Genomic DNA, 26,956 nt, shown 5'->3' on the forward strand with positions numbered 1-26,956 from the left:
TTTTTTTTCCCCGGCATTTCATCATGCAGTCACACAATACACACCACAGCAAGGAGTGTCAGGTGTAAATGACAGGGCCCTGTAGAGTCAGGTAGGGATTAGCGGCATGACTAATTCTAGAAGAAATGTCATGTTTTCCTATATATTATCAATATATCTATTTTAAATTACATTTCAACTAGAGAGTTTGTTTAAAAGCTCAGTTCAACTCAGTTCAATTTATAAAAATAAATAAATAAACAATAAAAACGTAAATTAAAGATGAAGCATTGAAATGCATTGAGTTTAAAACAAAAAAACTAAATAATTCAAGGTGAAAAAAATGCGTGTTTATTTATATGCATCATGTATGTATATTTATCATTTTACCTATTAAAATTAATATATATAAAAAAAGAAATGAAAATAAAGAAAGTAAATTAACAAAAAAACGACAAGAATGCTAAAAGGAAAATATATACAGTAAATAAATGTAAGGAATATAAGAAAGAAAGAAAAAAGAGAAATAATAAATAATAAAATAATAATAAAATATATAAATAAACCAGACAAGGAAATAAAGACGTTCCTTGTTTTTGTTTTGTATCTCTCACCCAAACCGAAAATTCAGGGTTCTGTCTCAAATCCAGAACTAGCCCCCTAAATAGTATGTCTACTATGAATGAGTAACCGTAGTAACCGTGTAATTCGTACACACTATCAGTTGCGGTTTGGGACGTTTCCTTCAAACACGTTGGAAAAGACAGAAAGACAGCCACGCCTTCATGACACAGAGCCTCCCTTAGTCTAAACCCCGCCCATCTAACGCTCCATTGGTGCGTTTCTAGCACGAGATCGATCCGATTGGTTCTTACGGTTGTCAATCGTACTTTATTCATTTTCATTTATTTTCCGGTGCTCGTGTTTCTGTGGGTACTAAAGGGAGAGAGGAAGTGAATAATTTAAATGTCTCAAACAGCGAAAAGAAACGGAAGGACACAACAGCGGGTATTGCTTGTGACCAGAAGAGTCGTTTTTTTTGGACAACTTTGTGGTGTCAGTTGTCAGTCGTGCCTTTGTTTACTAACGCTTTATAAACGCTTTATAAACTAGGTGTATGAATTAATAGCGTTGTTTTGTTTATGTAAGAGATTAAGCGGTTATGGTGCTTTATAGGAACGAATCTTATGTCAGTGTGAACAAAAGAAGATCAACGGTGTCCGTCTATTGGGAAGAAACCGGAGTAAGTCCATAAAGACGCGGTGTGGATCTTTATATACAGTCAAGATGGCAACAATAATAACAACAGCTAAAGGACTGAACACTGAAGAGACCGACACAACAAACAGCGCTACATTGTCTACAATGGCAGCATCTTTAGCTTTAAACAACAGGGTTTACTCTCTGGACGACCTCGAAACAGTGGCCACTGTCGGTGAGTTCATGTTAGTACACTGAAATCACACCAGGAAACTTTATAGCACTTTTTTATTTTATTATATTTTATTATATTAATTTTCAATAACAAATGATGACAGATAATACAATGCAAATGCCACATTTTTCAAATATTAAAATAGTCACAACACATAAAGGGAAAGAAAAAAATAAATAAATGCAATTAAAGGGTATCGAGCAATAGAAAAATCACAACAGGAAACTTTATAGCACTTTTTTATATTATTATTGTATTTAATAAAATTTAGAATGAATAGAATTGAATTTTCAGCTTAAAATTGATCATGTTTGGTTTCTTTTCAGATCACTTTACGTTTTTTTACGGATATGAAACTTTCCAAATAAAATTAAAAATACGTTTTACTTTTCTCATAAAAAAAAATGTTTTTTTCTGTATATTCAATTTGGTTCCGCATAATGATTCAAAAACATGTTCGACATCGATTCTAAAAATGTATACTGTTTTGCATTCTGTATTTATATTTCAGAATGTATAAGAATCAGATATATCATTTTTTTTATTTTTGTAGAAATTGGTTTGGTGGATGAATTAGGTGTATAATTTTAAAATATACCTCACTAATTTTATTGTTAATGCAATGCTTATTATTGTAAGTCCAAACCAATTTCCAATTAATATTCTGAAAAAAGACGCAATACTGCAGGAGGAAACTTTATACCACTGGTCACTTCTGCACCGGACAACTGACAGTAGTTTTAATTTAAATCACTGTTTTTTTAGATGGTTGCTATTCACAGGGACTTGTACGATTAAAAAAAAGTGTAGTTATTTAAGAATGATTCTAACCGCAGCACAGCTGAATGCTCAAATCTGCCAGAAGATTATTTTCTAAAGCATTATTTTTATACAACTGTGTTGTATAATTTTGTATAAAAGTGTAGAAAGTAGTTCTGTGTCAAATTCGAACAGTAGGTTAATATTAATACGCATGTTAGAAAATACGTTGTTGTTTCTATAGTAACAGATGCTCCAGGTAATCTACACTTACAGTATATAATATAATAATAAACCAACTTAAAAAAAAGACTTGGGTTTTTTCTGTGCCACAAAAACCACAGTCTGGGAAGTGTTATTCTTTCAAAACGTATAATTGTTGATATAGTGATGTGTTATTTATTTATGAAGGAGTCTCCAGTGTTAGTCATTTCTCTACTATGGAAAGTCTTCAGGGCAGTGATCTCTGCGTTTTGTCATATGAATTAATAAAACTTGTTATTACTCCGTAACATTACAGGAGTCTTGTGGAAACTAATGAAGTCATCATCGTCGGCTAAAACACAGGATACTTTTCTTTCTAAACAAGTGTAGACCCGAGTACGTCATGTTTAAAGTGAATCACTCCATAGTTCCTGTTCAACCGAACTCACTCCACTTCCTACAGGAAGTCTCGGGTTGCGAACCATACTGCAATTCCTGCTTAAAAATTTCAGATTGGTGACATTGCTTCATGTGTGGAGAAATAACTGCACTATTCCACTAAACATACCAGTGTTGTGTCTAAAATGGCTTACTGTTCTACTATGTTTTGTGTACAGTCGTCTGCATTCCCTAGATTAGTAAACACATTTGAGTGAATGGGCGAGTTTCCAATGTGTGTTCATGACAACAGCCACGATGCAGGCAGAAAGTTTGTCGGCTGTGTGTTTAACGTCGCTTCAGGTTTTACAGCGTGACTCAGAAACATTACACATGGAGGTTTTATTTAATAATTGCCATTTTTTAAATCACGCAGTTGTCAAAGTGTGAATATTGTCGCTCACGCTAATGTCGGTTTGTGTACCAACGATGTAAAGCTCCCAAATGCGGTCAAAAGAGACACAGTCGATTTAAAGCTGTATGTGGATACAAAAATATTTGAAAATGAATTATAACTTTTGCAAGTGTTTTTTTTTTTTAAATAAAAAAACAAGTTCTAGAACAATTTGGTTTTAATAGTTTTGATTTAAAAGCGACCTGTTGTGAGCTCATTCTCATCATTGAGATGCGCTGTTCTAACAGGGACTCAGAGGTGATAAATTCACCATATTTTTAGACATGTTAGTGTTGTGAGTTTTTCAACAACGGCGTGTCTGGGTGCTGACATTTCCTCCGACTCAGAAGAGAGACTTCCTCATCATAATCGCAGCTCCAACACCTTTTAATTAGTTTTGTTCGCCACGTTCGCGCTCTGTTGCCACAAGTGTTAAAAAGCCATATTTTTTTGTGCATTTGCACGTCTGTGTGTAAAGTCTTTCTGAGAATGAGTGAAAAACATAGAAGCTCTTGTGGTGATGTCGGTGAAGCGCAAAAACAATTCTTTTTCTTTTCGACGTCTCCAATTTTCAACAATTAAAAAGCCCCAACTAGGAATCTTATCTTAAGAGCGATTCAGGACATCAGAGCAACTCTGAGCAATGGAAAATTCAACAGATTTTATCTTACAAAAGAATAAAAAACAATTGCCTGATTTGCCTTTGACTAAAAGTCTACATGAGCCATGGTTTAGTAATCAGTCATACAATTTGATTTGCTTCTCAGGAAATATGTTCAAATTCCCTCCAAATGTTAATGAGATTATAATTTTACAGACAGATAATTAATAGGAACACCATTTTAATGTTGAACTCGAGTGACTGATTTTTATTTATTTTCCTGTATCTGAGATTTCCTTCAGATTTACTTCACAGAAATAACAGCTCTGTGAGGAAGCCTCTGGAGTTAGCTTAATGCTAAATCTCCTGATTCCTGACCTCCTAATGACAGACTTTCTCTCATAGGTTTATCCGCCGAAAATATTTCGGAAAATAGCCTCTAAATGTAGGACTTAGATGCGAACAATAAAATGTGTCGTTTTGTTTGAATATTTTTGTTTGAAAATATTAGGAAATGTAAGTAGAACTGAAACCGTGACTCGAGTAGAGACAGAACAGAGAGAGAAGCATGCTGACACTGTAGACACTTTATTTTTAGTCATGTTATTTGTGTGTGTGTGTGTGTGTGTGTGTGTGTGTGTGTGTGTGTGTATGTGTGTGTGTGGTAGTGGTACTCCTTGTGGCCTCTTTGGTCAGTGGTGTGTGAATTTGAAAGGACAGCCCCTCCTCTAGGGTCTGAGGGATGGGATCTAGGTCATGTTAGGACACACACACACACAATCTCACACATATACACACACAATCACACACACACACACACACACACACACACACAATCTCACACACATGCACACACAAACACACATATGCACGCACACATACAAACACACACACACACACATACTGTATACGCAAGTTATGTCAGAGTTTCGTACTTGCTAGTGCTAACATGTTCTCTACCTGTGTAAAGGGTTTGATGATAACGATTTTGTTTTATTGCCGTAAGCACTGAAGCTTTTGTGTGTGTGTGTGTGTGTGTGTGTGTGTGTGTGTGTGTGTGTGTGTGTGTGTGTGTGGTATTCTAAAGCTTATATAGATTGATGCTGCTCAGACTATGCTGCTGCCTATTCCATAACCTTCTAATTTTCAAACAGCTCATTTGCCTCTCAGCCTAAACTCACAGCATGTCATAAAGTGAACACAAGGTCAGTTTCATTCGTAGCGTCTCTGTAATTAAAGTAATTTGACATATATTGACAAATATTCATATATTACACAGAGTCTTTCCACAACGCTTTTATTCGCGATCGATTTGCTATCATTCGAATTTTTTTTTTTTACTGTATAATGAACGTGGAATTTTTGGAAGGAGTCTCCAGTGACAGGGCTTTGTGTTCTTAAATGTGCAGTAGGTAAAGTTTATCAAAAAAAAAACCTTTTTATATTTTTTGTTTTTACTCAGTGACGCCTAGCATTTCAATTGGAATTAGCATGTTAAATAAACTAAAGTTACCATGAGCAGTGTCATGACAGATTTTAATTTTTTATTTCAATTTTAATTTCAAAGTAAATGTTGATATCAAAACCGTTTTTGCTCTCTGAGTGTTTGTTCAGAGGCAGCTAAAATATGAAGGTGTTTATCTTCAACCATTAAAATTCCTTATCAAATAGGGAAAAACACACAACAGAGAGCTCTGATTAATACGCTTGCATTTAATTCTGACTCATTTGTTAATCACACTGAATAAACGCATCTGCCAAGTAATTCGATGTTAATGGATGCGTGTGGGGGATTCCACTGTGGAGGAAAAAAATGTTTTTAAAGGATATAACTCGGAGACCTCCAGCTGAACTGCAGCAGAATGACAAGCGTACAGCACTAGGCCTAGCATAAAAAATCCAATTTGCTGACTCTGTGCTCAGACGCCACGGATTTACAGCCTGTGACAAATCAGTTACGCTCTCATCTCGACGCTCTTGTTACAGATTTTTAACATTACCGTGATTAAGAAAGAGGTCATTTTCATGAATCAGCTGTATCTACCGCTCCCTCATGGTTTGGCTTGACATGAATCACAGCAGATTGTAGGTGCGGCGGAGAAGCGATGCGTCACGCTTTTATGATTTACAATTTCGAGAAAGCTGAGGTAACGTTCTCCAGGATATAAGGAAACTTTTCTGTAACATTATATAAATATGGAAATAGCTGTCAGACTGGAGCTGGGTGGTACTGGGAAATGTCTGCTACAAACACACACATGGGTCAGTTGAGGAAGACAGTGCTGTTTAGGAGATCCTTGGGAAAAAAAACGTTTGCCAGACGGATTAGGACGGTCACTGCGGTATTAACGGGCGTGTTTAGTTTTAAGAATGACCGACGTTACTTGGAATTGACCAGGAAAATATTCTGCGGTTCAGTCAAATTTACGTCCACCGTTCTTAGAGTTTTTGTTTCTAGCCGTACAGTGTTTGTGCATCATTTATTAAGTGGAAAAATTATGTCCACCCACCAGAATAAATTAAAATGAAGGCTCCATTGAAGTAACATGACTGTGTTTCAACATAATGAATCTTTTATTGGATGGAAGTTGCTCGAAGCCATGTCGTAGTGTTTATAACCATATGAAATTTGCATCTCATGATTTTTTAATGGAATAATGAAAAGGGCCCTTTTTTTATTAGAGAACATTTACAAGTTAGTGCTCACACAGATGAAGAAAATGAATCAAAACCGTGTAGGATAAAATATATTACGTCAAATTCTGAGAAAATTTGGCTGTAATGTTATAAAAAATAATATTCCTGCAAATATTCTGAGAAGAGATGATCTGAAACGGGGTTGTTTTTCAGTATGTCTGTGAAGATTCAATTAGCAGTCCGCGCTATGTGCAGTTACCGTGCGGGTTTTTTTCTTAGTAATGTTTCAAGGCATCTGAGAGAAATGTTGATATTCTCAATGTGCTTGTTCGGTTTTTGCTAACTTTCTTCGTCGGAAACTTCTTGCTAGCTAAAAAAAATCACCTCAGAAATTAGCCGAGCTCCGCTTCGATCCCATAGAAAGAGTGTCCTCACAGCTGAATACTTAAAGAGCAGATTTATTGTTAGAGTTAATTGAATAAAGTCATAATCTACACTATATATCCAAAAGTTTTGGGACATCTGCCTTTACATTTACATGATGACATTTAATTTCAAATTTTAATTTACTTTAATGACATTTTATTTTTAATCCATAGGGTTTCATATGGAGATGTCCCACACTTTGCAGTGCAGCTTTTACAGCTTAAACTGTTCTGGGAACGCTTTCCACAAGGTTTCGGAGTGTCTTAATGGGAATTTTTGACCATTCCTATAGAAGCGCATTGATGTTAGACGAGAAAGCCTGGCCCGCAATCTCCACTTTACTTCATCCAAAAAAGGTGTTCTTCTGGGTTGTGGTGCAGGCCAATTAAGTTCCTCCACACCAAACCCGCTCATCCATGTCTTTATGGACCTTGTTTTGTGCACTGGTGTTTTTGTTGTTCAAAATATCTTGGTATGCTGAAGCATTAAGAATTCATTTAGAACTAAGAGGTCAAGCCCAACCACTGAAAGACAACCACACACCATAATCCCTCCTTCACCAAACTTCACACATGGCACAATGCAGTCAGGCAAGTACTGTTCTCCTGGCACCTGTCAAACCCAGACTCGTTCATCGGATCGCAAGACAGAGAAGCGTGTGGTTTGTCACTCTAGAGAACACGCCTCCACTCTTCTAGAGTCCAGTGGCTGCGTGCTTTACACCACTGCATCTGCCACTTTGCATAGCACTTAGTGATGTAAAGCTTGGTTGCAGCTGCTCGGCCACAGAAACCCATTCCATGAAGCTCACTACGCACTGTTCTTGAGCTAATCTGAAGGATGCATGAAGTTTGGAGGTCTGTCGCTATTGATGCTGCAGAAAGTTGGCAACTTCTGTGCACTAATGTGTGTTGTGTGTGTATGTATATGTGTGTATATATATAATATATATAGTCAGCGAATTTCTTTTATTCAGTCACATGAACTAAATGAGCTCACTCATAATCTCATGTGCTGCTGCTTATAGCTTTAGACACACTTTATTCATCTCCCTTGCTTGCCCATCGAAGGATTTTCTCTTTACTGCCGTTCGTGAAAAATGTCGTGTCCCAAAATTCCTGCCGATTATCAGGTTCTGTATTTGCACTCCACACAGAGCTTTCTCATGGTCAAGATTCGTGCTGGAATGGTCCGTTGATAGTCTCCATGGCGAAGCGCATTGTTCGTGTTGTTGGGGTTATGTGTAAATAGGTAGGAATGTGTGAGACGTGAACGAGAAATCCGAGAGTCTGGGAGGTTTGGAGAACAATATTGTTTTGTCTAGGAAGGCAATTTGGAGAGCTGTTTAAGAAAACAGTCAGCACTTTCCCAGTTGATTGGGTTTAATTCTAACCGGATTTATTTCAGTTTGAAACATGTCTAGACGAGCGGGACCTGGCGGATTAGGAAATGCGTATGAGTAATGGTAAACAGATTATTTACTCTCTTTTTTTACTCACTTTTGTGCATGTCATACATACTAGAGTCGGGTAGATACTGGCTAGCAAAGTTACATGCCACAGATAACTCCAGAAGTATTGGCACCCTTCATGACATTGAGTAATATTTTAAATGTAAGCATGGGGCGATTCTCATGTTCTCAGATTCGGTTTTTATAGTAACTTGTAAGCTATTAAACTAGTAAAGACCTAGAAAGTAATGCAAGTTTTGCCACTGTTTTCAAAACTACTGGCACCCCAGAGTTAACATTTCTATGGCATTCTGAAGTGTGTAAGAAGATTGAAGCCTCCTGGACATCCTGAGTCTTAAATTACTGTTTAACCAGTATGGATTCGGTTGTTTGTTTTGAGATCGGATGTCATATAACTTTAAAGCCTTAGCACTTCCAAGCTGCCACTGTTGGGCCCTTGAGCAAGGACCTTGACCTTTTCTGCTCCATGGCTGCTCAGTATCAGTACTTGGGGCAAGTCGTGGCCTAATGGTTAGAGAGTCTGCCTCGTAATCCTAAGGTTGTGGGTTCGAGTCTCGGGCTGGCCACGTCTGAGGTGCCCTTGAGCAAGGCACCGAACCCCCCAACTGCTCCCCAGGCGCTGCAGCATAAAAAAATAAAAAAATGGCTGTTCACGGTGTGTGTATGTTCACTACTGTGTGTGTGCACTTTGGATGGGTTAAATGCAGAGAACGAATTCTGAGTATGGGTCACCGTACTTAGCCGTATTTCACTTCACTTTAAAATACAAGCAGAATTTCCATGCCACCATAACGAAAGTGAAAATTGAAATGTACCTGTTCTGCAACATTAAGTGAAACTATATATATGGGTAAAAAGTACAATGCGTCATTGGAAAATCGTTGTGGTAGAAAACTAATAGACCAGAGCATGCAGTGTTACTACTGTGTTAATCATTTCAAATTATCGCTTATTAATAGTAATTAATTAACTAAGTACATTGTGTGCCTCAGTTAAAGGTTAACTCGTATGTTTACTGGAAATAAAACCTGGGCATGTAAGTAGCTCCTTGAAGCTTTGCTTAGCACGTATTATTTTAGGAAGTCCAGGTCGACCTCACTCTCACACTAGATCATGTGTGTAGTGTTGAATCTCCTACTCAACATCCTCTGTCCTCTGTATGGGAGCCGCTAACAGTCTCCATACACTTATCTCTCAAGCACACACTCTCTCTCTCTCTTATTCTCTATCATTTACATCCTATTGCTCTCTCCATCATTCTCTATTAATTTCTCTTTCTATTGTTCAATCTCTAGGTCTCTCTCTCTCTATTATTCTCTATCATTTACACTCTATTGCTCTCTCCATCATTCTCTCTATCAATTTCTCTTTCTATTGTTCGATCTCTAGGTCTCTCTCTCTCTCTCTCTCTCTCTCTCTCACACCCTATGGTTCAATCTCTCTATCGTTCTCTCCATGGCACCTGCTTTCTCCGTCTCTCTGTATTGATCTCTATTGTTCCATCTCTCTCTCTCTCTCTCTCTCTCTCTCTCTCTCTCTCTCTCTCTCTCTCTCTGTCTCTGTCTCTGTCTCTTACTTTCTCTCTCTCCATGTCCATATGGACATGGTGAGAGGGAAAAGGTCTGCTGTAAATGGTACTCTGTAGTCATGCTGAGCTCGCCCCAGTCCCTCTGTGCTGCTTGGCCTCTGTTTCATTCTCTCAGCTGTGGGAGAGCAGCTAGTGCCATCAAGATACACGTACTCGCTTAGTTGCTGTGGTGACAGTGCTTTTGTTTGCGCGGAGCGACGGACGCCGAAAAAGATGTCCACCCTCCCTAACATCCCAAACCCTTCTCCACTTCTTTCACACTTTTATACAAATAGTCGATTGCCTGTGCAACATAAGTAGATGGACAGCCACTAATATAAACTTACCTTCACTAGAGGACAGTAGTATGAAGGTGTAAAGCACAAACGCAATGTTACCAAATGTGCTACAACATCGAGGCAAGTCTAAATAGGAAAAAGCAACAGTGACCTATCAGATCAAAGCAATGGGCGTTGTCTTATTTACCGTAATGCGTAAATCTGAATTACTGTTCTAACATCGTTGTGCCTGTTAAGGCTTATTACGTCTCTTTGAAAAGGGCATCCAGTGTCCGTGCTTCATTTGGTGTTAAAGGAATACAACACCTCAGGATGTGCGTTCATTGGATAAAACTCATCTTCATGGCGCTAACAGTATCCATTAACCTTCCCAGACCCGCACACTTCAGTGGGTTTTGTTCCTCACTTATTTCATCAACTTGCTCTATCATTAATTTTTCTATTCAGTTACACAGTTTTTTTTTTGGACTCTTTTGATTCCGACCGTCTTCCTCTAGCTAGCGCTACTAGCTTGTTCTTTGTTTCTTCATCTACCTGACTATTATGTTAGACCTTTAACCCAAAGTGAACCATGTCAGAGAAGAAAGGGATAATTGTTCAGGCGTGATGTCTGAGTGAGCACGGAGACAGAATCGCCTTTTGTCGCCAGAGATTTAAACAAAGCCATGGGTTCGGTGACGGCTTCCTTTCCGAAGCCTTTAAAAGCACGGGTTAATGTTATTTACAGCAGGTTGAACTGTGTGAGCTGCGAGTGTTTACAGTGTTGGAGCTATTGTTCGTGTGATTCCCTGCTAGACATTTGGCTAGAGGTTAAGCACACGGTTGAAAGTGTTGTTTTTTTTCTTTTGATTACTACACAAGATGTTGAGAAAGTGCCGAGTTATCAGATAATGATCAGACGCCTTGGGAAGGTGGATGGGTCGTAAAACTAATCTTCTAATAGCAGCCCTCATGCCCTGTACTGTGTATGTGTCTTTTTGACAGGCACAGGGACATTCGGGCGGGTTTTTCTGGTCAAGGACAAAAAGACGAGGAGTTTCTTTGCCCTGAAAGCCATGAAGATTCCAGACGTCATCCGATTAAAACAGGAGCAGCACGTTCATAACGAGAAGGAGGTTCTGTCGGAGGTGAACCATCCCTTCCTCATCCGGCTGTGAGTGTGACACACCACACACTCAAACACACCAAACCACAACTCTTAGGCCAAATCATAAATGGCTTGATAATTAATAATTAATAGTGCAGAATAATAGCTGTTTACACCCTACCCAGTTCCCTGGGTTCATTTCTAAGCTATCCACAAGATCTCATTGAGCACCTTCCCTTTGTATATGTGTTGACATGTGTTTCTAAAGTCACTGAGTGTGCGTTTTGTGTATTCTGCTATAACAAGCCACGTTTCTGTGTGCAGGTTTTGGACGCACCACGACGAGCGCTTCCTGTACATGTTATTGGACTATGTGCCCGGCGGCGAGCTGTTCAGCTACCTGCGCAACCGTGGCCGCTTCAGCAACGGCACCGGACTGTTCTACTCAGCCGAGATAGTGTGTGCCATAGAGTACCTGCACTCTAAAGAGATCGTCTACAGGGACCTGAAACCCGAGAACATCCTGCTGGACACAGAAGGCCACATCCGCCTCACCGACTTCGGCTTCGCCAAGAAACTTTCCGACCGGTACGCCGACACACACTTACACATACGGGGCAACTGCCTAGCGACAATATCAGACCATCGTTTTATGTCTAAAAGAAATCCTTTCAGATTTGTCTTCCAGGAGTTTAGCATTAAAGAGCCAATTCTGAACAAGCTTCTCATGACCTCTATTATTTAGTGTTTGAGTGAAACATAATAGATCTCCAGGGGTGGATGTGTTTGGCAAGCCTGGCGTACTGTAGAAACTGTTTCCTCCTAATAACTACCTATGTCTTGCTTTTATTTTCGTCCTTGCTTCCAGCAGTTTCAGAGCTCCTTACTGAGTTGTTTGGGTTATATTTGTGTCCTTCAGGAGTCTTCAAGAATCACTATAAAGATCTTGCTGTCAGTCACTTTTTTTTTTTTTGCAACAAATAAAGCAATAGTCAGACAAAAATTTCCAAACCGAGTCCTGAGTAAATGCTTGAAAATGGTTGCAAACATACGTCATGATTTTATAATTATTTGCTTTACAACTCGTTCAAATGGACCGGCCCTCTCTGCTGATTTTCAGTGTAGTGAAGCCCAGAGAAATTCAGGTAGCAATCGATGCTAAGTGTGTGTTTACATTGCGATTTCAGTCATGCTCAACAAGTTTTTGTGTAGTTTATTAACACATCCGAGGAAAATGCTAATATTCTCAACATTCCCGTCAGGTTTTTATTGTCATTCCGCCTTCACATGTTTATAGTTTATACTTCCTGGCTATGTTGGCGTGATAAAACTGAGCCTTCAGTCATAGCTAGTTTGTAGTCAGAGTGGTTTTGTGGTTGCCTAGCAACAGCGGTTGTCCGTAATCGTCACCATAAACGTTATAGGAATGTAAACACGACGTGGATTCATTCTCACGATTGCCAGAAAACTTGGCCTATTGTCTCATGCTTATTACCCACTCCCTCGGTGTAATATTGTACGTCGTCAACCTACAGATCTTTAAATAATTATATTTATTTTCAATTCAATTTTTGGAATTAAAATTAGACTGCTGTTTAGTGACATTAATCGTGTCTGTGTGTGACACAAATCTAAAAAGTCATTTACAGTTTTCACTTAATAATAACTAATAATGGTTAAAATACACAGCCATTGGTCGAAAAGTGAACAGCAGCAGGTATCGTAGAAAGCAATGAAAGTTGTCATACCGATCAACCTAGATGCAATAAGGAGTAGAAAGAAAGACTCTTTCATGGCTCGTATGCTCGCCCTGTCTGCCTTCACTGATATTTATCCCTGAAGAGAGAGGCAGCAGGATCCAAATAACCTTGGTGAAATTGAAAACTCCACCAGCAGGACCGGCAGGGGAACTGGAAGTATCTGTAGCTGAAGTTTAAAAAAAAAACTGGGGAAAAAAGCTGTGTGTGTTTTCTGTGCACAAGCTGATCCATGTGGCATGTACATATATTTGGCAGAGTTGTAATTTTTGCCCATTTCAGACTGTGGAGTAGATTCGGAGAAGGCTGTTCTCCATTGTGCAACTGACCCAGACTCTGTAACTAGCAGCACCGAGAAGGTGACTATCGAATTCTGTACCGTATTAATACTGCCACCTGGTGACCACTGTGTGTCATGGTGAGTGCTGTTTAGATAGGAGTTTGATCATATTTCAGTCATATATTGTTGGCTTTCGTCATGCGGTTTGCCAAATAATCACCACATCTCCTGAGCTACTTTTAAAAACAAATGGGAGTCGCACAAGTCTGCGTCAGGTCATTATCTGTCCTGAAACTGCTATCAACCTTTTTTTCTTTTTTCTTTTATGTCTTGACTGAAAATGCTGTATTAGTCACTTGAGTTTGACATCTATAGTGTAGCTTGTACTGGGATGTGATTAAAGGTTTAATAATACCAGTTAACCATCTAAAAAAAAAAAAAACAATCGTTGCATCGATTAAAAACCATTTAGTTTGACTGACATGACAGACGACCAATCGCAGACATATTTTAGTCTTCTTTGAGTCATTTTCAAATAAGGATTCCTTCTCAGTGACTGTTTGAAATGTTTATTATTTCCCAGTTTGTTTTTCCTCTGTTCAACAGTCTGAAGGTTGCAGCAGGAAAAAAGTGCAAGAAACATTACACATGAGACGATCAGTTGAGACTTTCATTACTCTGTCTCAGCGGGTGATGGGGTGAGCAGGAAGACTATTGTCATGATGTATGTCGTCTACGACGTGTGTGTGTGTGTGTGTGTGTGTGTGTGTGTGTGTGTGTGTGTGTGTGTGTGTGTGTGTGTGTGTGTGTGGAAGGGATGGTCAGATCTAATAGTGCTCTCTGGCTGAAGAATTATCTTCCATACCTTTCTCATCATGTCTGCCATGGGACACACACACAAAAGCACCGTCACCACAGCAACTAAGCGAGTACGTGTATCTTGATGGTACTAGCTGCTCTCCCACAGCTGAGAGAATGAAACAGAGGCCAAGCAGCACCGAGGGGCCGGGGTGAGCCCAGCATGACTACAGAGCACCATTTACAGCAGACCTTTTCCCTCTTACCACGTCCATATGGACACAATCTCAATTATAACTCGAGAGCTCTTCTAAAAAATTACATCCACATCCAGTCGCCTAGAAACAGTCCAGAGATGCTGCAACTCTAAACTTTAAGGAAGAAATTCGGTTCTTTTTTTCAAGAGTTCCGGCTTTCCATGCTGGCGAAAGCAGCATGAGAATGAGATAAAACATGTCTTTCATTAGCATTTTTTTATTTGATATCAGACATGTATAAAAATAAACTGTCTAGTGGCTAGTAGTATTAGCATGTGTAGCTAACATGTAACCTAATCCCATTGTTATAATGATCTGTTCTATTATATAAATATATTATTTTAAATAAGAACTGTGGTACAAGTATTCCCCTGGCTGATTGGCTAAACACAGACTGATTTGCATAAAGCCACACCCCCTAAATGAGTTTTTTTTGTTTGTTTTACCTGAAGGTTGACATTGTACAGTAGGACTGACTGTAGATTAATATGACCATGAGATTCCACATGTCACTGATGGGGTAGTTACTCCAGTACCCGAAAAGGTTGTATTATATATTTATACCTTTTTCTAGAGATCTTTTGTTTTTGCGCTCACAAAAAAATATTGCAAATTTCCCTTCCGGCTGTCAAAACACACAAATCCGCCAAGCCGCTAGTTAGCAGGGTGAAGAGGTTCTCTGTGGATTTACCACCTTGTCTACTGTCAATCAAACTGGCAGGATGTTGAGGATGTGAGGGCGCTGTAGTGGGTGGAGATGGTAATCAAATGGCTTTGTGATGAACACTCAGCATATCAATGACCTGTAGGGTCGAGCTGAATCGTGTTCTTTCTTTCTTTCTTTCTTTCTTTCTTTCTTTCGTGCTGGCGGCGGGGGGCGGGCGGGCGGGCGGCGGGCGGCAGCCGGCCCCCGGGCGCGGGCGGCGAGCGAGCGGGAGGGAGGGGGCGGGGGCGGGCGGGCGCGGGGGGGCGCGCGGGCGGGAGGGCGAGCGCGAGGGGGCGCGCGGGCGGGCGAGAGGGCGGGCGCCCGCCCGCCCGCCCCGCCCGCCCGCCCGCCGAGGCGGGCCGGCGGGCGGGCGGGCGGGCGGCGGGCGGGCGGGCGGGCGGGCGGCGGCGGGGGGCGGGCGGGCGGGCGGGCGGCGGGCGGGCGGCGGGGGGGCGGGGCGGGCGGGCGGGCGGGCGGGCGGGCGGGCAGCCGGCCCCCGGCGCGGGGAGCGAGCGGGAGGGAGGGGGCGGGCGGGCGGGCGGGCGCGGGGGGCGCGCGGGCGGGCGGGAGGGCGAGCGCGAGGGGGCGCGCGGGCGGGCGAGAGGGCGGGCGCCCGCCCGCCCGCCCGCCCGCCCGAGGCGGTGCGGGCGGGGCGGGCGGGCGGGCGGGGGAGGGGGCGGGCGCGCGCGCGCCCGCGCGCGCGAGCGAGCGAGGGAGCGAGCGGGCGGGCGGCGGGGCGGGCAGCCGCCCCCGCGCGCGCGGGCGAGCGAGCGGGAGGGAGGAGCGGGCGGCGGCGGGCGAGGGGGGCGCGCGCGGGCGGGAGGGCGAGCGCGAGGGGGCGCGGGCGGGCGAGAGGGCGGGCGCCCGCCCGCCCGAGGCGGGCGGGCGGGGGGCCCGCGGGCGGGCGGGCGAGCGAGCGAGCGAGCGAGAGCGAGAGAGCGAGCGAGCGAGCGAGCGAGCGAGCGAGCGAGGGGGCGGGCGGGCGCGGGGCGCGGGCGGGCGGGCGGGCGGGGGGGCGGGCGGGCGGGCGCGCGGGCGGGGAGGGGGCGGCGCGCGCCCGCGACCGCGAGCGAGCGAGGTGAGCGAGCGGGCGGGCGGGCGCGGGGGCGCGGGGGGGCGGGGGCGGGCGGGCGGGCGGGCGGGCGCGCGCCCGCTGCGCCCGCGAGCGAGCGAGCGAGCGAGCGAGCGAGCGAGCGAGCGAGCGAGCGAGCGAGCGAGCGAGCGATCTAGCTAGCGAGCGAGCGAGCTAGCGGGCGCCCCGCGGCGGCGGGCGTGGCGTGCGGGCGGGCGGGCGGGCGGGCGGGCGGGCGGCGGGCGGGCGGGCGGGCGGTCGTTCTCTCTCCCTCTATCTATCTATCTATCTATCTATCTATCTATCTATCTATCTATCTATCTATCTATCTATCTATCTATCTATCTATCTGTCTCCCTCTCTTCTTTCTTTCTTTCTTTCTTTCTTTCTTTCTTTCTTTCTTTCTTTCTTTCTTGCTGTGTCAGAACCTGTGTCAGTTTTTAAGCTGGATGAATAAATGTGTCGTGATTATTTCCCCTGTTACTGAGCCGTATAACAGACCTGTCACTTTATTAGCGACACTTGTTTAGTGTTTAATAAACAGTCCGATTCAGAGTTAGGGAGAAGGAGATGTGCTCTATGCAGATTTGCCGCTTTATTAGGAAATCTTCAAGTGGACCTAATAAATGTAATAACCCGTGGATATGCGGCACAAATCCTCACTTTATCTCTCGCCCGCCATTCAGTCTACACAGAAAATAAGATGGAAGAAACATCCTTTTTTTTTTTAAATAGAACTGAAAGCCCAGCTGGCCACAGATACACTAATGTGAAATGTGGGATATATTTATCTTCATCCCTTTCAGTAGAAACATTGTTCATGGGACCAGACTAGCCATGTGATACATTAACATAATTGTGTGTGTTTAAAGTAAAGGTTAATGTATGTTATGGCCACTCGTATGTATGAGTCCAGGCTTATTCAACACTTTTCTCTTGAACGCTTGCCAGGTAAATGTAGGGTTGAAATTGAAGTCATGTGACCTGCTGGGGCTGATGGGTATTGCAGTCTAGTGTAAATTTCTATACGGGAAAATAAAAAGTGTCTAATCATGTTTCTTTGTCGTTTTCTTTGTCTCTGCAGGACGTGGACTCTGTGCGGCACTCCTGAGTATTTAGCTCCAGAGGTGATCCAGAGTAAAGGTCACGGCCGGGCGGTGGACTGGTGGGCTCTGGGGGTACTCATATTTGAAATGCTGGCTGGGTGAGAGAGCAAATGCACACACACACACACACACACACACACACACACACACACACACACACACACTCGGACAGAAATGCTGGAGCCAGACGAGCATGGTAAATGTTCCCCACTAGAGGGCAGAACTCAGCTAAGACAAACGTGGATCACAGGACTTTTTCTCAAATGAGAAATAACACAGACGTTAACCAGAAAGGACAAGTGAAATATACACATCTGGCTGCATTCAAATTCTCGAAAAACAGACTGCAACCATTTAGAAATGTTCTGTCGAAATCCAAATCAGGTTTCCTGCAAATGCGGAATATACCAGAATGCATCTTCATCAGCCCGACTATGTGATTTATTTATTTTTTTATTTTTTTTAATGAACTACTTCTTTATCGAGACGTTTATTTCACTTTTGTGCAATTAGCATAGAATTATTTTGCTCCATTCTCTCTCTCTCTCACTCACTCACTCACTCACTCACTCACTCATTCACTCTCTCACCTTCGATTGGTTAAACTCACAGTTTTACACAAAACCCGCATGTCCTGTGTAAGCGACAGAAAACACTTTCCTGCTAGCAAGGGCGGCGGTGAGGGGATGTGGGACGACTGCAGCTGTTCCATGGCTCAGGACAGATGTGTCTGTCACCTGACATCTGCCCTGGGTTTGTCTGTTTGTGGCGAGGATTTAATTATTTAAGAGGAGTGTAAATACAACAGCTGGCACAAAAATAACAAAGCTCTTAAACAACGGCAACGGGTCCAGTCGTCTCAGAAAAAGGGTTCGATCCGTAATCTGTAACTGCTCTTTTTCTGGAACATCGGCTGCATTGTTGCGAACAGATTTAAATAGAACCTTTCGCTAAAAGCTGCTTCGGTAAAGATTTGTTTTTTAATTCAGATTTTTATCACAATGATCTCATTGCTTCGACACGACTTCAGTTTCAACACACAGCAAAGCAGACTTTTAAATAAAGAGTTCACTTAGTTACTCATCGTTTTATCTGATTCTTTTCAAGAAGATAATTGTCTAATTTCGTCTGGTCGATATTTATTATCGTCCAGCCAACCTGAAAAGGCCTGGAGCTTTATTTAAAGAGAAATCCTGTTTGTCCAAAAACCCACAATCAGATATCATCCCCTGATTGTTCAGCTCTTTGGTGAGATATTAGTCTACATCTGGTCATGAACGCTGCTGCTGCTGCTGCTGCTGCTGTTATTTTTCAAACCTGACCTCCAGACACCCTCGTAAGCACCCGCACATGACCAGTGTACACAGCTTCACAACACAAGCTTTTCATTTCTGGCTGTCCGGCTGGGAAGCCCAGCGGCACTTCTGTTCCCTGGTCCCGCTTGTTGCGCACCTACAAAGACAAATCACCTCACCGTCAAACACTAACTCAAAAGCACTGTGCTTTTCTTGGCAAGAAAGGAGTTTGTTCAGAAAATATAATGCATCCGAATAAAAAGGCTCCTGTCTAACCTTTCCCGCTGTTCCATAACGCACTCAATGATTTTCATTGATGTTTAAATCCAAGAAACATCATCCCGGTTCACACAATAATGTTATACATGATGGACAACTACACAGATGATTATTGTTATGGTGCAGGGTTTTTATTGAACGAACGGTTTAAACAGTTAAGTGAATTGATGGAAAAAACATTTGAACCGCAAGCATAATGACCTCCTGAAAAGCGTCTAACTGGAGTCAGCTATTTCAATCAGTTTAGGTGTGGGTTTGACCTGCCGTGATATAAAGCCAACACACACATTTTTATGGGTGTTTTATAGCTTGCTGCTTGATTTTTCTTTTCCTGGACCTGTCAGTTTAAACAGAAACTTCTTGAGATCAAACATTTGGGCTCGTCTTTGGAGATTTCACTGCCACTCTGTCTTCCATGTTTGTTTTTCTCTCTTAGCCCTAAACTTGCATCCTGATTATTTGGAAGACTACAACGGAGGCTTTGGGATAGATTTTACACTTCTGGGTCTTTCTGTGAAGTTTCTGTTGCTCCAAGAAGCCAGCTTCAGACTGGCAAGGTGGCTCCTGGTCCACAGAACCGATTGTACTGAATCTGGAGATAAATTAATCCTTAGAGCTAAACTAAGTCCCTGTCCTGAAAACACACCTTATCCGATTCATTGTTTCTGAGATCCTGAAAGGGTTCCTGAGACCAAAACCAGCTAAAAAAGTCTCTGTTGCACAAATCCATATGAAATTCCTGAGAGCCTGATGAAATCCTGTAGTAGAAACCCAACTAAAGTTTCCAGACATCCTGAAAATGTTCATGCAGTGAAACCCACCAAAAGTTTCTGTGAGCTTTATAAAGTTCCTGTGGATCCTGAAGGCGGAATACAACCTTAAGTTACTCCTGTGAAACGGATTCTGCTGTGTGAATAACCACAAGTTCCTCCAATGTTCCTGGGATCTTGAAGAAGTTCTTGTGGTGACAATATCCCTGTAGCTTCTCTGATCATACAGTAAGTGAACCAGATCAGCTCCGGTCTTGGCTACGATTGTGCTATCTGTCCTGGAGTAACCTGCATACATCATCATAACCTTGAAAGAAGCTCATTTTTTTCTTGCACAATAATTCACATTCACAAAACTGCAGAAGGTCCATTAATTACTCACAGCTGCTAAAACCAAAGAGCAGCTCTCGTGAAAAGGTTGACATCTTTTCAGGAAAGCACAACGCATCAGTGGTCTTTTATGACTGTAATGTGTCACAGAAAAGGCTTTTTGTTTGCCGTGGCAAAGAATGAAATGAAAAGATGCAACATTCATCTGGTTTTCAATGCTCACTGAGACAGCGATCTAAAATAGGCTCCGAGTGATCTATTACAACTCATCACTGCTCACGTATCTGTTGAACCGGGCCGGTTTTTATAGACGTCGCGAGAAATGCGATCGACTCTTTCCGTTGAAGAAGATGGCTGATCGTTTTTTTTTTCAAAGCACCGAAGCAGTGAAGGATCTTTTAACTAGCAATATTGCCTGCTGTTTCTAGGGTGCCAATACATTTAAGAAACTATATTCTGGGAAATATGTATCTAACGAACCTGAATTTGACATTTTTTTATGCATGGGTTTGTTAGCAGTAACTTCAGCTCCTCCATCTGACCTTTCTTTGTTCTAAATGTGCTATACAGCTTCTCCCAGACTACTGCGTAGTGGAAAAAGTGAGACCCGCCCGTCTTACTCCCCAGCCTTTTTAGAAGTGTGCAGTCCTGTGAGACAGAGACCCGCTCTTGGCCCTTGGCCTTTTTTCCAGTCCTTTTGAAGACACACACACACACACACACACACACACACACACACACACACACACACACACACACACACACACACACACTTTCTCCCACTTCCCTCCTTGTCTTGCACACACTTATAGACTCATTCAGGTCTAAGTGGCTTATAGAGCTCTTCTGTCTCATGTGTGCTTTGTCAAAGGCCTCATACTGGCTCTTCAGAATTGTAGCGAGTACCTCATGAAAGAGAAGTTTCCTAGGGCCCGGTACACTTAGCATTGCATGAATGCAGATGTTTTCCTGGTAGTCAGGGTGGTCTTGGAAAAGTGCACAGTTAAATAAGAGTATAAAGATTCACCCAATATGTACCATGCGCCTGTGCTGCCATTTATGAGGTAAAAATTGGAAACAGATTCAGGCGTCTCTGTCAGTGTTTGTGAAGGAGGCAGGAGTCTGTGTGCTTCAGTCTCAGGCAAGAAGGCATTAGCTGGGTACAAAAAGTCACAGCTGAGGAAACATGACCTATGTGCCTTCCAGTGAAAGAGGTGTAACCTCTGTGCCTCAGTTGCAATTAAGGAGGTGTGGCCTCTGTGCCTCAGTTGCAATTAAGGAGGTGTGGCCTCTGTGCCTCAGTTCCAGTTAAGGAGGTGTGGCCTCTGTGCCTCAGTTCCAGTTAAGGAGGTGTGGCCTCTGTGCCTCAGCTCCAGTTAAGGAGGTGTGGCCTCTGTGCCTCAGTTCCAGTTAAGGTGGTGTGGCCTCTGTGCCTCAGTTCCAGTTAAGGAGGTGTGGCCTCTGTGCCTCAGTTCCAGTTAAGGAGGTGTGGCCTCTGTGCCTCAGTTCCAGTTAAGGTGGTGTGGCCTCTGTGCCTCAGTTCCAGTTAAGGAGGTGTTGTCTCTGTGCCTCAGCTGCAATTAAGGAGGCATGGTCTCTGTGCCTCAGCTGCAATTAAGGAGGCATGGTCTCTGTGCCTCAGTTCCAATTAAGGAGGTGTGGCCCCTGTGCCTCAGTTCCAATTAAACAGGTGTGGCCTCTGTATCTCAGTTCATATTAACGTGGTGTTTCCTCTTTGTCAATAATAGTTAAGGGGGTGTGGCCTCTATATGCTATAGTCCTAGTGAAGGTGGCACGGTTACTTTGTTTTTTAATTCCAGTTAACGGCTTGTGGGTTCTTTAATTTGCTCTTTTATACAGTATTTTATCACACATTAGTATCATGTTATCTCAGGAGACACAATACCATTAATGTGAACACATCCTGAGGCATTTACGTATCAACCTAGATTTCTAAACAGACGAGCCCTGAGGTACTTTCCCCCTCGCATGAGTACAATGCTTCTTCATCGATCATGAAGGAAACCGATTTCCAAACTAAGGACTTGTTATGGAAACAAGTCAGGGTCCAAATACTGTGTCTTCTGCACTAGAAGATGTCAACTGGTGTTCATTTCAGTCTGGTCAAGCTTTCAGGAGTGGAGTCATAATAATATTGAGGAACGATTTGCTTTGATGCTGTTCTACAGTCCTCCGCACTTACGTTAAGTGCTTCCACCTGCTGCTCTCGCCTGAGCCAACTGTCAACATACGTTAAGGCCGTACGTCTTCAGGCTTATTATACTCTTATGCAGGTGTAATAGCCCAGCACGCCGCTGTTTTTGTGTTCCAAGCCTGGAGGAGGACAGAGAGCTGGACACTGCCATCCACACCTACTCTGTTTGCTTTACTTTATCTGCCTTTTTGGGAGTTCCGGACACCTGCGGCGTTAGACAAAGTATGTTCAAGTTTCATAACCCAACGATTTCATTTCTTTCCATCCTATGTCACTAACTCCTAGTTAAATAGCTTGAAAAGTGTCATTGTTTCTTGCCATTTTTCATCTCTTGGCTTTTCCATGTGCTTTGTGTTGGCAGCCTGCTGCTGCTAAATCCGTTACTGCAACTATGTTAGAAAGACCTCACAAGGAAAGACCACAAAACCCTGATCTTTTTTACACTGGGGCTCATTTACATTTATTCATCCAGGACGCTAAATAATATCGTCCACCTACTACTAATAATAGTAGTAGGTGGACGATACAATCAACAAGTATTGTATTTAGTTTTGTTCGACAGAGTTATGAAATGAAACACGATCTTCTTCTACATTTCTCCAAGCAGTCGATTTAGAGATCGATGTTATTTATTAGTGTCAAGTCAAGAGTCAAGTCAAGTCAAGAAGCTTTTTATTGTCATTTCAACCATATATAGCTGTTGCAGTACACAGTGAAATGAGACAACGTTTCTCCAGGATCAAGGTGCTACATAAAACAAAGACAGGGCTAAGGACATGTAAGTAGTCTTAGCCACATAAAGTGCAACTGTGCAACCTGGTGCAAACAGTGCAGGACAAGACAAGCAAGACAGTGCAGGACAAAAGACAGTGCAGGACAAAAGACAGTGCAGGACAAAAAACAGTGCAGACATTAAGTTACAAGACAATACAAAAAGTACAAAAAATGCAATACACAAAAGACAATAAACAGTAACAGAAACAGCGCCGACCGACCAGTGTAAATACTGAATGTTCAAACAGTATTTTGTCCAGTAAAAGAATGAACAGCAGCAGGTTCTTAGCAGCAGGTCCTTTGGATTATATATGGAGTTGTGCAAAAAACAGCAGATGACTGAGATATTGTCCAATATGTGCAAAACAGCAGAAAAGTGTGCAAAACAGTGTGTGTGTTTTGTGAGGGTCTGTGCAGTCCATACAGATGATGTGTGTGTATGTTGTGCTCAGTATAGTACAGTTCGGTTATTGAGAAGTCTGATGGCTTGTGGGAAGAAACTGTTACGCAGTCTGGTCGTGAGGGCCCGAATGCTTCGGTACCTTTTTCCAGACGGCAGGAGGGTGAAGAGTGTGTGTGAGGGGTGTGTGGGGTCATCCACAATGCTGTTGCCTTTGCGGACGCAGCGTGTGGTGTAAGTGTCCATGATAGAGGGAAGAGAGACCCCAATGATCTTCTCCGCTGTCCTCACTAGCCGCTGCAGGGTTTTGCGATCCGAGATCGTACAGTTCCCAAACCAGACAGTGATGCAGCTGCTCAGGATGCTCTCAATGGTCCCTCTGTAGAACATGGTCAGGGTTGGGGGAGGGAGATGTGCCTTTCTCAGCCTTCGGAGGAAGTAGAGACGCTGCTGGGCTTTCTTGGTGATGGCGCTGGTGTTGAGTGACCAGGTGAGGTTCTCCGCTAGATGAACACCCAGAAATTTGGTGCTCTTGACGATCTCTACAGATGATCCGTCGATGTTCAGCGGAGAGTGGTCGCTCTGTGCTCTCCTGAAGTCCACAACCATCTCTTTAGTTTTGTCCACATTCAGAGAAAGGTTGTTGGCTCTACACCAGGCAGTTAGTTGTTGCACCTCCTCCCTGTATGCTGACTCGTCGTTCTTGTTGATGAGACCCACCACGGTCGTGTCATCGGCGAACTTAATAATATGATTCGATCTGTGCATTGCTGCACAGTCGTGAGTCAGCAGAGTGAACAGCAGTGGACTGAGCACGCAGCCTTGAGGAGCTCCAGTGTTCAGTGTGGTGGTGCTGGAGATGCTGTTCCCGATCCCGATCAGACCATTAGTGATAAAATAATTCAGTCAGTCGATCAGGTCGGACATGATAATAGTACAAGATAGAAAGCTGAGAGATACGGTAGGACTTTTTAAGTCTTTCCATTTATCCATCCATCCATCTATCTATATATCTATCCATCCATCTATCTATCTATTCTTCCATCCATCCAGGGTCCCAGAGTGCCAGGAGAAATGTGGCACAACGTAGGGGCCACCCTCGACGCCCTCACAAGCAAATTTAGCGATGCCAGTAAAACTTTGATGTATGTCATTGGACTTATGGAGGAAACCTGAAATAGACCCACAAAGTGCGAGGAAAACACACAAAAGCACTATTCGGACGGGATTAGTTTTACGTGGGGACGTGGAGTAATGCAATTTTACCTCAGGAAGTCTGTAATATTAATTGGCCAATTCGCACGGGACAAGACATCTCAGTAAACCTAGCAGAAGTGGGAGGGGTAACTCGCTTTACGCACCACAGTAACCTCCTTGTCGTCATGTGCGTATGACGTTACTTCCTGTTATCACGTGCGCAAACAGACAACTTGGCGCCTCCATGCTTGAAAAACGCGCCAAAAACTACTTTTAAACAGGAAATGACGGAATTTTACCGTACATATTTACAGCGGGTCTATTCGGACGGGATTAGTATTACCTGAAGTCATTTTTCCGGACCTTTTTACAGAAGGTAAAATTCGCCGTAATCTTTACTGACATTGTCCGTAATTATTACAGAGATGGCGCATTCGGACGGGACTAAAATCACCAAGAAGCTCTGGTAATAATTACTTTACCCCCCCACGTCCCCACGTAGAACTAATCCCATCCGAATAGGGCTAAAGTATGCAAACTGCAATGGCAGCAGCCTTCATATATAACTAATAAAATACTGTTTTGTGTTGGATTAGTAAAAGTACAGGAAAAATACTTACACAAAAGTAAGAAAAACTGGTAGAACAGGGGAAAAGTGACTTTCAACAGAACTTGCAGTACACCAATTTACAGCCTTTTACCAGCTGAACAGATACCTTTATTTCATCAAGGTGTTATTACGGTCTTGTATTTTTACAGATATTTTTTCAGAGATTTATAATAGTTTAGTTATGTGAACCAGTAGATCAGTTTAGTGACAGATTCCCTACATATATCTCCAGTGACAAACAGAGCTCATATATAACGAATAGGAAGTTATTTTGTCTCGACTACTTAAGGGAAAGACAAATATCACAGACTGGCAGAAAAACATTACTGTGACAAATGTGAAGTATTACAGTACTGTCACGGTGTCATGGTTCTTTTGTACAGGACTGCAACGTTAGCGTGTAGCTGTAGTGTCGCTTTTCCTTCCAGCCTCATGTGGCAGTAAAAATTACAGGCTTATTAGACTTTAAATGACTTTGAATACTAAATCTTTGAAGCAAATTAAATTTGAGTTTAACTTTAACAGTCTTGATTAATTGTAATGTGGTATAGTCAGAGTGTGTGTGTGTGTGTGATGAAGGATTAGGTGTAAGTGCAAATGCTGGCCTACAGTCAGTCCCGGAGAAACACTCAGACAGCAGACCATTCACACTTCTGTATACGAACCACACACACACATCCCTTCCCTTTCGCAAGAATTTGAAGTAAACATTTAACAATTACCCATAAACACTATAACCGCTGCTGCTGCAGGAATACGTTCCGTACTGTATGTCGTGCAAATAAGGAACTGACAGACATGCTGGCTTCGGAGAGCAGCCGAATCGCGGCGCCAATATTTTTCAGTATTGGAAGAGGCATGAACGTAACCGAGCAACCGGAGACACATCATTTGTTACGTCTCGTCACTTTGCGCAGATTTACTGAATTCAGACGTCCTGCCAGCAAGATGGAAAGAGCTCTGCGCTAGTCTTCATTACTGATCCTTTTTTTTCACAGTAATTTGACACACTGAACTTTTGCAGTAGAAAAGTAAACACAAGCTAAGGATTTCAGACGTGTTCATTTCTGTGATCTTCTCATCCAAACCCATCGCATAATGTCTCACTATTGATTTGCGTCACGTTTTTTTTTTTTTTTCCCAGGTACCCGCCGTTTTTCGACGACAATCCTTTCGGCATCTATCAGAAGATCCTGGCGGGAAAGCTGGAGTTTCCACGGCATCTGGATTTCTACGTAAAGTAAGCTTGATCCAAACAATACAAAGACAAATGAACAAGGCTTAATTACACGGCTCTCTGTTAACAGGGAGACTAGAAAGGACAGAACGGGCTTATTCATCAAGTTGATGAATTTTGCTAATGTGCCATCTTGTAGATGGGTTTGCCCCTGTGACCTGCACATGGCTAACCAAAGTGTAGTCAAGACACACACACACACACACACACACACACTAACACATTCTCATTAAAAAGTGCTGCAGTCTAATCCGACTAGTGCTGATGTGAACCCATTAGCTTAGGCCCGAGACAGCTGCAGCGGAGGAATGCACACTTGTTACTTTCTATCTATCTCTCTGTCTGTCTTTATCTCTTTCTCTCTCTCTCTCTCTCTCTCTCTCTCTCTCTCTCTCTTTCCCTCACTCTCTGACTACTAAGCCACTTTCACAGCCCCACTCACACTATACATCAGGTTTATGCAGTATGGAGAGATGACTTGATGTGTGTTATCAGTCATCTTAATACACCTTCATGGAGGGAAAGGAAGATTGATCATCCCAGCATGCGTTCCATTTCATTTCACAGCATTACTTA

General features: G+C 42.8%; 1 protein-coding gene across 1 annotated transcript in view; it reads left to right on the forward strand.

The window, feature by feature from the left end:
* Nucleotides 1–877: 877 nt before the first annotated feature.
* The window catches only part of prkx (protein kinase X-linked), a 33,724-nt gene continuing 7,645 nt past the window's right edge, over nt 878–26,956 (forward strand). Inside the window, exons 1-5 of the mRNA XM_047803398.1 lie at nt 878–1,414; nt 11,195–11,363; nt 11,622–11,885; nt 17,252–17,371; nt 26,288–26,383. Of these exons, the coding sequence (XP_047659354.1) occupies nt 1,267–1,414; nt 11,195–11,363; nt 11,622–11,885; nt 17,252–17,371; nt 26,288–26,383 (797 nt within the window). The 5' untranslated portion in view covers nt 878–1,266. The remainder of the gene's footprint in view (nt 1,415–11,194; nt 11,364–11,621; nt 11,886–17,251; nt 17,372–26,287; nt 26,384–26,956) is intronic.

This window comes from Tachysurus fulvidraco, chromosome 18 (assembly GCF_022655615.1).
Source record: "Tachysurus fulvidraco isolate hzauxx_2018 chromosome 18, HZAU_PFXX_2.0, whole genome shotgun sequence".
Lineage (NCBI taxonomy): Eukaryota > Metazoa > Chordata > Actinopteri > Siluriformes > Bagridae > Tachysurus > Tachysurus fulvidraco.